Source organism: Stegodyphus dumicola, chromosome 7 (assembly GCF_044657685.1).
Source record: "Stegodyphus dumicola isolate Sdum_Otavi_A_Nest chromosome 7, ASM4465768v1".
Lineage (NCBI taxonomy): Eukaryota > Metazoa > Arthropoda > Arachnida > Araneae > Eresidae > Stegodyphus > Stegodyphus dumicola.
Window position 1 is genome coordinate 126,129,986 of NC_140774.1, and position 12,987 is coordinate 126,142,972.

At 32.1% G+C, this 12,987-nt stretch overlaps 1 protein-coding gene across 4 annotated transcripts in view; it reads right to left on the minus strand.

Moving 5' to 3' along the window:
- Positions 1 to 1,425: 1,425 nt before the first annotated feature.
- nord (neuron derived neurotrophic factor nord) overlaps positions 1,426 to 12,987 on the minus strand; it is a 202,258-nt gene continuing 190,696 nt past the window's right edge. For all 4 annotated transcript variants that reach the window (XM_035361316.2, XM_035361317.2, XM_085820803.1 and 1 more), the window contains 3 exons: positions 8,034 to 8,346; positions 4,576 to 4,970; positions 1,426 to 3,057 (listed from right to left, as the gene is read on the minus strand). In XM_035361316.2, coding sequence (XP_035217207.2) covers positions 2,396 to 3,057; positions 4,576 to 4,970; positions 8,034 to 8,346 — 1,370 coding nt within the window. In that variant the 3' untranslated portion in view covers positions 1,426 to 2,395. The remainder of the gene's footprint in view (positions 3,058 to 4,575; positions 4,971 to 8,033; positions 8,347 to 12,987) is intronic.

Sequence of the window (12,987 nt, forward strand, 5' to 3'; positions counted from 1 at the left end):
AATATAACAAAAAGCAAAAATAACCTAGTTAATAACATTCATTACATCATCAATAATTTATGAATAAGGTTTTAAAGCCTTTCTGTTCTTTCCAGGAACTAATTTCGATTATTAATTTTAAATAACCGAAGTAAAAATTTATTTCTTCACAAATTTTATCATGCGCTAACGATAAGCACCTTCAATTTGCGATTAAACTTTTCTACAATAGCTCGGCTTTAGCAAAGCTCTGGGAATTGTACTTTGACACATGCAAAGTGAACATGTTTGGGCAAATGATGATATGTTTACCTAACCAAGGCACTTAACAGAAATGTACTGTCCTACGGCTAGGCCAATATACATGTTTCTATGGCACACTAATAGTGAAATTTTTGAAGAATCAGCGAAATTTTAAAGATTCAACGTTTTTTTCATATCGTAAACAGGGTATTACGTCTTCTAAAGTATTAAGTTTTTTTTTACTTAAATATGAAGTTTTGAAAAGAAATTTAAAACTGAAGAAGATAATATATGTATTTGCGCGAGGTCTGCTTCGCACGGCAGTCTTGAAGCTCCGTTTCGTGGTCATGGTGGTAGTTAACATAAGCAGGAACTTCCTGGAACTGCCGTTTTTTCTGTCCTTAGAGATAAATCCATGATTTGTTGGTTGGAGACCAAGAGCAGTGCTTCAAAGCCAAAAGTACACATGCAACTCTGCAGCAAATTATTTGGATTTCTTTCACATTGCAAGAGCAGGTTGCTCGTTACACATTTCAATCACGTGAAATAGTACGGTTTCAAGTGATTAAAATGTGTGGCAAGCACCTTCACGTGATCAAATGTATCGCTAGTCCGCCATGCATTTTTAACAACAAATTACAAACAATAGACCAATTAGTGCAGAGTTTAACAACAATGGTACATGTATACTTAATTGTACATTACATTATTTCTGGAGGTACATTTTTACATAAAAGATTTAAATAATGAATAGAAGAGAAACACGCAAATGTGACAATCAAAATTGCAATAACAACCTTGCATTTAGCGTACATATATTGAAACACTTAAATCGATTTCGAGGGCAGCTAAAGGTTTCATCAGGAGAACGAAATTACTAGAAAGGGGGAAAAAAGAAGAAAAATAAAGCATCGGCAAAGGAGTCGCAGAAACACGTGGTCATTATCAGCACTGCACGTGGTCGTAACGGATTTGGAATCAGAGTTACACTGGCCGCCTACTTTTACTGAGCCAGATCAAACATATAACACATAGACTAAAACGCAAAAAAATTAGCGAAGTCAAAAAATAGGTAGCGAGGGGCAACTGCACCTTCACGCACCAAGTCTGAACTTCGAATTCGAGGTTGATCATTCGAGGTTCAGACTTGGTGCGTGAAGGTGCAGTTGCCCCTCGCTACCTATTTTTTTGACTTCGCTAATTTTTTTTTTTTTTTTTTTTTTTCGTTTTAGTCTATGTGTTACATGTTTGATCAGATAGCCTGGTTCAGTAAAAGTAGGCGGCCAATGTAACTCTGATTCCGAATCCGGTTACGACAACGTGCAGTGCTGATAACGACCACGTGTTTCTGAGACTCCTTTGCCAATGCTTTATTTTTCTTCTTTTTCCGCTTTTTAGTAATTTCGTTCTCCTGATGAGGAGGGACATTTAGCTGCCCTCGAAATCGATTGAGTGTTTTAATGCATGTACGCTAATTTAGGTTACGCAAGGTACGCTAATACAAGGTTGTTATTGCGATTTTGATTTAAATAATGTTCAAAATGTATGTAAAACGACTCCTCGTTTGATATACGTATTGGTACTTGATGGTACATATATTTTGCATTTTATTTATGTAATACAAAATACAAAAACTTGAGAGTCCCTGAAGTAGTGGATATTAAAAGGCAACAGTTTTTAGAATTTAACGGCAAACTCATTTTATCCCATCTTATCGAAATTAAGCCAATTCGGATAAAAGATTAGGAATTTTGTTTTTCGTACAAAATGGAATGAGTTAATTTTTGTACATTTTTTGGATACCAAGAACTGCTAGAAAATTTTTTAAAAGACTTTTACCTTGGGAAAACTGGATAGAAATGAATGATTACGTTAAAAACTACATTGTAATGCACATGAAAATCAACAAAATTAACAGTTTAAAGCGCAATTCCCAGAAGCTTTGGAAGTAACCGTCGTATTAGAAATATAACGAAGCTTTTTATATACAAATAAATTCTTTCTAAGTTTAAAATAGTCACGATATGTAAAATCTGCGGCATAACGGAAAATTCGAATTGTCCGAATTTATTCCAAATGCATTTCAAGGAACCCTTATATAAGTCCACCATTACAGTAGGCTTATATTAAGTCTATAGTGTCATTGAGTCCCAGGACCTTTTTTTAAATGCTGTCATCGTTTATTTCTTGAACGAGAACATGTATCAAGAGTATTCGCCCAAACTTGTTCATACGGTAACATTTTGCCTTTAACTTTTGTCACCTGAACTTCAAATAAATACGTCGTGCCTGGGTGCAAACCTCTAACTCGTTGCATAATAACGTTATTAAACCGACGCTTGCTGAATCTATGATACCTCCGACAAAGCACGGTGTGACCCCTGGTGCTGCCATCTATCGGCGGTTCACAGAAGTTTTGAGGTTCTGCAAGCGTCCGTCGCATGAGTTCATTGTGAGGTGACTGCTTATAAATGCAATATTTGACTCTCTCATCCGATGAAGTTTTCCACCCAATCGTAATCGAATCGCATGTTGTCAATGTGTCGAAAACGCTAACGCTTTTGTCTTCAGGAAGGACTGGGAAAGGAAATGCATGCTTTTTGCCACTAATCCATACACGCACCTTACGAGGATGTTTAACACTTGAGCGAATGGAAAACAAATAGAGATTTGATGTCGAATTCAGTGGTGCTGCCATCAGTCGGGGGATTTCCAAAGTTTTCACATCCATGACATTTGTGGATAAAATTTCTTCTTTCGGCACTGTGTTCCTTGAAATATCTAGAATTACCGGCCCAGGTCCAGTACAAGACTGTATAAATAATAGTATTGGACCTAGAAGAGAAAAAATTACAACTTTTACTACAGGTTAAGAAATAAATACATTAATTAAATCTTCATTTTTATAGTTTCTCTCTCTCTCTCTCTCACTCTCTTTTTTTAATAGGATAATTTTTTTTTTCCAGACAAATGATAATTGTTTAACTCATAAAGCACTAAAAACTTGAAAATTCTTTGTTATAAATTAAAAAAGAAATGAATAAAATCTATTGCATTACAACATTTTATTGAATTTCTTAACATAAAAATAGCTTTTAGTTATTTTTTTAAATGAACTTTTCAATAAATTTTTATGAGAAACAGTGAATTCGGACTGAAGAAGGAAGGTAGATTGACAAGGAATTTTTCTGCTTTTTTTAAAGTGTCAATGTTTCTTTTGCCACTGAAATTCATGGACTCAGAGGAATATACTATAGTCGCCAAGTTTTAATACTCGTAATATTCATAAATACAATTAGCTTGCACTTTGTTTTGAAAAAACTAAATTTACACGTATCACGAAGTAAATTCAGATTTTTATGCAATTAGGTCTTTTTTTATTCTGTCGTTTTTTTTTACGTTTCATATACATACACACATATATGTGTTTGTGGTTATGTACGGATGATTTAGAGTTTTTTTTCCTGGGGGAAGGAGCTAAAATTTAATAAACTTGTTGCTAAAATTTAGTGATTTTGGAGGCATTATACATCTTAATATTTTCTGCGGGCTTTTGAAAATTTATATTACAATAGCCATAACAAATATAGCATAACAAAATATTTCTCATTTATAATCATATAACAAAATTTCTACGCTTTGTATCTACCCTACAGATGTTCGGTATATGTATACCTGATGACACGGCAGACTTCGTCTTAGCTCATTCGCTTTGCATCGCACAGGCGACTAATTTCCTTGAATTCATCGTAGCACGCACAAAAAGCCTACAACTGGTTTTGTTTGATATTTCGACGGAAATATCTATTGTAAAGTAACAATTGACTCTCATTTAACGAATTCTAAGATGCACTAAGCTTTGTGTTTAACAGCGAACGCCATGTTTGAATTATATCACCTCTTAGTGGCTGAATCCTTAACTGCATGCTAGAACCCACTTTGAGTGGAAACTTTGAGAGATTCTTTATGGATTACAATATATTTGTATGCTAATTTTTACAGTTTATGTCCTGTAAATTTTCGAAACTTTGGAGGGACAATCAACCACTTTATATAATGTGGTCATCTACTTGAGGTAGGGTATGTCTTTAAAATTGCAGCCTAATTTATAAGTGACAAAACTACGACTTTATAAAATAAAATGAAAGCCTACTGTTATTGTAGATATACAAGAAAGAGCAAAGAATATTCTCGAAGAGAAAGAAAATACTAGAAACCTAATAGAGACTATATAGTGTAGCGACTGGGTTTTTGATAAGTTTTATCCCAATAGATATCCGAACATATTAAGTATGCTATAAAATTTTAGTCATGTTATTAGCAGATTTACTATTTAGTTCATCTAGAACTCACCAGGAGTCCGTCCAGGACTGTACTTTGTATTCACAGCATATCCATTCGTTTCATCCAAATTGAAAGTGACCAGAGAATTATCTTTCAACCTGGAGGTTGGTGAAATCACATTCTTCACTGCAGCACTTACGCCAATATAAGCGGAAGATGCATTTGTCTCCTTGTCTATTACAAATACGTCTAGGTAGTACGTCTTGCCTCTTTGAAGTCCTTTGAATTGGTGCCATGTCTTTCGTCCGACACAAGTGAGTTTCGCCCCGTGTTTTGGGTACAGAGGATGAGGGTTTGAAGAAATCAGTGCGTGAGATCTATGGTAGCCAGGACTCATAGGTGGTTGAAATGGTGTACTGCCATAGAGATCGCTTTCAGCAGAGCACAAAGAATTGTAGTTTCCTCTAAAGTAAGTACAAGTTTTGAATATAAAATTTAAAAAAAAGTAGTAACTATACATATTTAAAGTTTTGTGTAAAAGTGGATATATTCACAGATACATCTGAAAATAATTATAACGATGCCCTCTTTTAAAAGACAGTTTCCATTTAACTATTAACTTATTAATGAGGACAGTAAGCTCTTTTAAATATTCCTTCGGGAATACTCTTATATAGTAATATTATTCTGACGCTTTTTTGACAATCTACATAATCTACATAATTAATAAGTATACATAATTAATAAGTATAAAGTATAGTTTCTTTTTTATTTAGTAAGTCTAAACCAGAAATCCCCAAACTTGTTTTTGCGTCGACCACTTTTAAAGGAACAGTTTTCTTCATCAACCCCCTTAAATTTTTTTTTTTTTTTTGTATAATATATACAGCATACAAAATAATTATTTTTAATTTTATTAATATTATTATTTTTAATTTTAAAAATGTAAACAGGTTTTTCAGAAACAAAATTAGAAACTATAATTGCACAAAAGTTTGGCTTTAACTCCTGTGATGGTTGGTATGATGTTTGATGCAATTTTTTAAATACTTGCCATAAAATTAAATTCAATTCTTAAATCAGCTCATTCAAAAATATTCAATCTGTTCTTTGTTTTCCATTTATTTGTTCGATTCATTACGACAAGAGAAACAACACATGAAATGACATTTTAAAAAATCTATTCAATTATTTTATTGCTAAAAAGTATTATTTCTGTACACTAGATTATTTTAAACATAACATTTCAAAATTAATTTAAACATAACATTTCAAGATTATTTTAAACATAATATTGGCTTTCTTTGGAGTTTTTTTTAATTTTCTGGAAAATAAAACACAGATTTTTCAAGAACAAATCTCATAAAAATTTCGATAATTTTAATATATCATTATTTATGTGACGTTCTATACAAATTTTTAAATATGTTTTACTTATGGCCCATAATCGTATATTCCAAGTCTTTCAATATATCATCTATGTGCTTTTTAACAAAATTTATTTATATTTAAAGTGCTTTGTAATCTTCTTATCATGTGGATGCATAATATAACTATGTAAAATTAAACTCCAGGAAGCTCCAACACCATCACCTTTTAACAATTTTCGGTGACATTAAAATTTCAAGCGTTAAGAAATCTGTGTTAAATTTATGCGTAATGCTTACTTATTTAAAAGAGGAAAAAAAAAGATCGAATCATTCTAACTTGCGTTTAATATAAAAAACTCGAAATTAAATTCTTTATATTAAGTATTATCAATCTTTTGTACATTTTATATTTACTCATGCATAATAATGTTTGTCATAAAAATGATATTTTTGAGATTCTAAACTAAAAATATTACGCTATAAAGAAATGAATATCATGCTAAATTTAGTACTAAAATTATCCTAGTAATATTAAAATTATTTCAAGCAGTTCTGTATTAAAATACTATGCATTTTTAGAAACGAAAAAGAAAATATATTAAACATAAAAAAGAAATATTTCTAAATATTAGGATAGCTTCATTTCAATAAGTATTACTAATAAAGGACTATCAGTCGTTTTGCAGATTTGTCCAAATATATTGCAAGATTGACGTTTTATCAATTTCGTAGAACATTCATTTCATTCTGTGATAAGTGAAGAATAGAATGGCGATCCCTTTAGCACTTTTCTAACTTTTCACTCACATAACAGCAATTTTCTCGTTAATGCTTTTAGTATTCGATTTTTTGTTATTTCTTATGGTACTTGCAAATTCATTTCGTACTCAATTCAAATACTGCCCTTTAAAAAGCAGGTTTGCTAGAGGAGCTGATGATATGTTCAAATTATGATCTAGTATAGAAAGCTAATGGTTAATGCTGATAAAACAATTCGGCGTAAATGAGAAATGGGTAAAAGTTTTTCGTATTTACTATAAAGAGCTGACATAAAAGCAGTGCCTTTCTAACAACTATTTATAATTGAAAGGTAGGAAAAGTTTTGAAGAATAAGAGTTGTATACATGACTGTTGTATTGATATCGGTTTCATAAAGAATGGACTACAATTTGATTTTAGAAAACTTAATGCAATTTTAAAATTATTTTCATGTGCTTTGCTTTGCTCACAATATACCACTCTTTTTATATCCACAGTTTATTCAGTCATGAGTATAAATATTTTTATACTAGAATATGTTGCTTTAAGAACAAGATGAAAAAAAATATCGGATAGAGATTTACCTGAAATAACTTCATATTTTAATACTGAAACTAATTCTACTTCTCTACCTACTATTACATGTACTTCCGTTATGGACGAAACTAATGATTCCTTCGAATTTGAATTTGCAGCTAATTTGGACAGCTAATTTGTTAACGTTAGAATGCACTCTGAAGTCAAAATAAAATACGTCTTTATCAAATCACAGACCTTTATCTTACAAAATTAAACATACACTGTTTTTACCTATTAGAGAATTTAAAAGCGCATGCATTGGAAACACTTTCTATTTTGACGAGACACGAATTCCTGCTTTAGTGAATTCGGTAGAAACAAAAGATTAGCCTAAGGAAAACTACAATAACTTTTTAAGTTATTAAAAAATTATGAATTTTAATTTGTAGGAAAACGGAAAGATTTTCTAGACATTGTGTTTTAAGAATGTGGTAAAAATTATCACAGTCATTTTTTGTAATTCTTTCACAATTCGTATTACATTTGAGTATACAGTTATAAGAAAGAAACAAACCATCTACCCTACAGTGCTCTGAAAAAGATTAATGAACATTCATTTATTAAATAAAGCCTCCCCCATATATGTGAGTAATCCAAGCAGAAAAACTAGATAGTTATAAAACCTGGTTAGACATTTTTAATAGAAAGACTGGATATTTCCCAAACACGCCCAGCCACTGAAACAGAAAAATTAAACATTCACAAAAACCTAGCCAGAAACTGAAAAAAAAAGTTAGACATTCGCAAAAATCTGGCCAGAAATTGAAATTGAAAGATTAGATTTTCACAAAAAATCCTGAGCAGAAACTGAAATATCACCTAGTATTAGCTGTTACACAATATTCAACAGGTCTGCCGGATTGGCTCGCTTTCCAAGAAACCAAGACTCTGTTGCGTTTGATTTTGATGATATGAACATTAGATTCAGGTGGAACAGGTGGGTGGTATGACATCTGACTGGGAGGACGAGTGGTAACCAAAATTCTTGCTCTAGTCTCGCCATCCGCTCTCATTTCCAGAGCATACAAACCAGGGGGTGCTCGTGGATTGGTATATGATCTTCGGTCTTTTCCCACATATGTTGCTGCAGGTGAAGTTGAAGGAGGTCTCAAAACATGATTTGCCCACAAAGCTGAAAAAAAAATATATATATATAATACAATATATACAATCAAACTCATTTTTTCCCACTTTAGTACAGGTGTATACAACACTAAAATTAATTATTCAAAATTATTAACGCACAATTCGTAACTTTATTAGAAAACTTCCTTAAAAACCGCATCAGTAAAACGTACCACTATGCTCTATATTTAGCAAGGTTTTATTCCCGACTAATACACTCGACTAATTGTCGAAGAAATCCGTAGATTAAAGTCTCTGAAATTACGGTGTGCAAGTTTGAGAAGCTCTGATCATGAACATTTCTGAGTAATAAGGTAATATACTATTGTATAACAAATAGGTAACCACAATAGGTACATTTTGTTATTTTTGGTGGTACAACTTTTGCGCAAAAGATCTAAATGAATGTAAAATGACGTCCCTTTTGTACATATATTGGTGCATCTATTTTTTATTTTAAATTCTATGGTAAAATATTAAAAAAGTGTGAGAGCCATTGTGCTGTCATACTTGCTGTCACACTTGGCATTGTGGCATTGACAGCCACTGTGCTTCATGACATAGGTTTATGTGTCGCCATGTACTCTAGGATGTTCTTTTCAACATTCGAAACATGAGAAAGGCCAATGGTTTCCCAGACTGTCTATTTCAATCTAATATTGATTATACAGCACGCTCAGTATCCCAGCTTCTCTTTAGGAAGTAATTTAGAACTGAGGGACTCGGATTGGTTGGCAGTAACAAATGTAATACTGGATAGAGATGTTAGTCATATGCAAAGCAGGCTAATTCCTCATTACCAAGTTCAGTACAGCTATGACTCACGTCCACATCGCTCAGGAACATTGTGACTCGAGAATTAAGTCATGTGCCGCTTTTCCCATATTTCATTCCGTTTCTTTACTTGGGAAGATGATTTACAGAGGTAATGAAGGGATATAGGATCTTCCTAGGCATACTATACTTTGCAACATACATCAGAATAACTCTTCGTCTTTATGGAGTTCATTTGTATTAAGCCAAAGCAGCGTTACTGGAAAAAGTGATGAGCTGGCATGAGCTACTGAAGTCAAATGAAATGTTTAGACTCACTGGCTGTAAATTGAATTAATGAAGAATCAGTAAACGAGGAAGAGATTGAATAAATGGTTGATAATGAATAATTTATTGAACATTCTTCGTGAGTGGAGCAGAAAATGGATTTTTACGATGAAGCAAATGCTAAGGAAGCCAATTTATTTTACACTGGATAAAATGGCATTGCCAGGTGGAAAAAAGAAAGAAAACGGCATAGTGGGATAACACTTTGGAACGTAACTCAACAGATAATCTCGAAGGCTTCCTTTAACTGCAATCACCTAGTACGTGTAACTTCTGTGGATCCCTCCTCTTGTTTCTTTAAAAAAAAAAAAAAAAAAAAATTAATGGACCAATAAATGCTTTTGTGCTTGGCGTTTCTATAATTAATCACATATGATTAGTAATATTCTGATAGCTATAATTTAAAAAAAATCCTTTTAAAAAATATGTAGTGGGTTAACAAACTGCTTGTTATTAAATTATCACATTTAATGACATTTGATGCTAAAATAACCTTTTCCGAGAAACAAGCTTTTCGTCCTCCTACCACTGCAGGACTTCTAACCGAAATATGTTCCGCTGGAATTGATATCTTGGCTAGTTATACAGGACATTTTATATTGGAGATTAAAATATTTCGCTTGAAACTTTGTGTCTCATAGATTTTTCTCAATGAACAGGTTTCGCATAAGTCAACCAATCAGATATCCTGAAAGATAAAATTTCGGAAAATGTTTCTTTCGACCCTCTGTTGCAAGTAGGTAGTAGATGTGATACAGGTTTTACATGTTCGGGAGAAGGTTAGTATTACTGAAGAAGAGGTGAAAGTTTGGGTGGATGTAGACAATCCTATTTCTAGCACAATCTTTCCAAATAATGACAAAATAATCTGACATTTTCTGGGAAAGGAGAAAGATAATGAGAAGGGGAGGGAAGAGAAAAATAAAGATGATGTGCGAAGCAAGAAAGTTTTACGTGGAAGGAACTTGACGTACTTTGGCAGAGATTCATGAGATATGCCGAGAAATATCCATCAATATCAGCACATGATATTATGAAGCTGTATTGCATACATAGCGAAATTTTAAAACTACGCTGACAATTTTATGGGGCAGGCATTCTAGTTATAAGCCATTACTCTAAGAAATTTCTAACTTTCATGTGATAATATCTATAGCAATTTTCATTAAGACCAATGGACTTCGCATGCCTCAGTTTCTAAAGATGGCATCAAAAACGTGAACACGTCGATTAACATATGAAGTCTAGAAATACACATTCAGTTAAAAGAGATTCTGTTGTATATAAATCTACTATAAGTTTTCTAATATATATATATATATGTTATATGATCTTAAATTCATTTAGTGCGAAAACAAGTTACTACTACTTGCGCAATTGCTGCAAAGTAAGTTAAAATAATTTATTTACTAAATAATATTGATTAATTGATTATATTATCTCCTAAGTTTAATTAAACATTGGAAATTGTTAATTTTTACAAATAATATTGAACTCAAATGCATAAACACGAGGGTGTCGGGGGACGGTTACTCGAGCATTTTCGAAATTTTACTGCAAAAATTTCTTTTCACTCAAAATTGAATTGGCTAAAATGCTTAATAGGAATAAGTTCTTTGAATATCAGCTTTGGTTTATAATTCCCTTCTATTCACGAAAAATTTGGCCTGACTTGGATTGCCGGTTTGGCTTTGCCTTATTGCTCGAGTAAAGACGAAACACCGTATTTATTTATTAATTATTGTTCCTTGAACGGGAGTTGGTTTATTCCCCTTGAAAAGTCAACTAATTTCCGATCAATGACAATGATTACATGTATTTAATTTAATTCTTGCCTTTAATTTATTCCTTTTACAATTGAAATTTTGTTATTCATGATTTAATTCCAGTCCCCGTTAAAACATTTTTAACAATTAACTTTCAAGTTACTTCTAAACATCCTTCAAAATATAACTTACTAGCATGGATTCACTCTTTTAAGATAATCCTACTATAATTAAACTTAGGAGATAATATAATCAATTAATCATTATTATTTAGTAAATATATATATATAATTAAAAAGCTAGGTAGTAAGTACTATATAAAAAGACCAATTTGGTCTAAAAAACTTTTTGCGAAATATGCTGCAAAATTAAGGAAACGAGAAGAAGATAAATTGTAGTAAGCTCGCCAAAAAGTCTCCAGGAGCTGTGGCTCCAAGGAAAAGTTCAACACAGTATTTAAAAAAAAAAACAATGACATTGAAAGGTGAAAAATTAGGCTACACGCGAAATGAAATGCATAATATAAAACACAGTAAAATACCAATCGTTGGAAACAGGTTAATGGCAAAAAATACAGTAAAATACCTATCGATGTGATAAGTGAAAAGTTAAAACATATAAAAAAACCGATCGATGAAACAAGTTAAAACAAATAAAAACATATGAAAAAATACAAAAAATTATAAAAATTATAAAGCGGAAAATGGTAAATTAGCTTAATTCGATGTCCAACCTGGCTTTTCAAGGGAAATTTCTGGCTAAACGTCGAACCAAGCTAACATGTATATATATATATATAATGATTTAATTTTTGGAAGAGAACTGGATACTTGAAATCTATGCTGTATCTTAGCTGTAGCGAAAAGCTAGGCATGATTGAGTTAGGTATCTCGTCTTAGCTTGTCGTTAGAGGAATTAAAATGTTTCCCGAGAACATTAATTTATTTTAATGCAACGGAGAATGAAGAAACACAGTGTCTGCCTGCGCTATAAAATGTTATAGAAATGGATCATTTTTGAGAAATAAGTAAAATTATCTATTTTTATAATGCGACGCTTGTATGCGATTCGTAGAAACAGAATCAAATAGAAATTTCACGTAGCTGAATGTACTAATAACTAAACTGGATATTTAGATTCCCTAGCGCTCTGTGCAAGATAATTACGTTAACGCATATGAATATAGATATACAGCTCAAATAAACGGACAAATGCAGAAAGCAATATATAGTAATGAATACTATATATGAACAATAAGTTTTTATTCTTTTTTCCTCTGCCGCCTGCTCCCAAACAAATTTACTTTAATTGTATTCCAATCCTGTGTCTATTTATTAAATAAATGAGCAGGCACAGTCGACTATCTGAAACGATATGTTCACTGAAAATACTGTAACTTCTTAGGAAATAGAGAAGTCTACAGTAAATTCCAGTAAGTAAAGTAAAGTAACTGTAAAATTCTTAATTGAACTTAATATTTGTGGTGGTGGCGCCACTTATTGAAAGAAATATCGTTCAAAGAGGCAAAATTATTGATAGGGATCCAACACTGGAGTTGCTGGTAGCTAGTCCGATACTTTTTTCCCCAGCAATAACGGAAGTAAAAGTCTAAAATATTTCTATTTCTTAAGGAGGAATTCTTCCTCATTAATGTCATCGTGATCATAATTTAATTGACATTCGTAATATTTATTCATAAGTTTTGAAGGAACTAGAGAAGTATACAATAGCCATGTAAGCTACTGAAAACTCTTAGTGATTACTTTGAATACTCAGTGTAA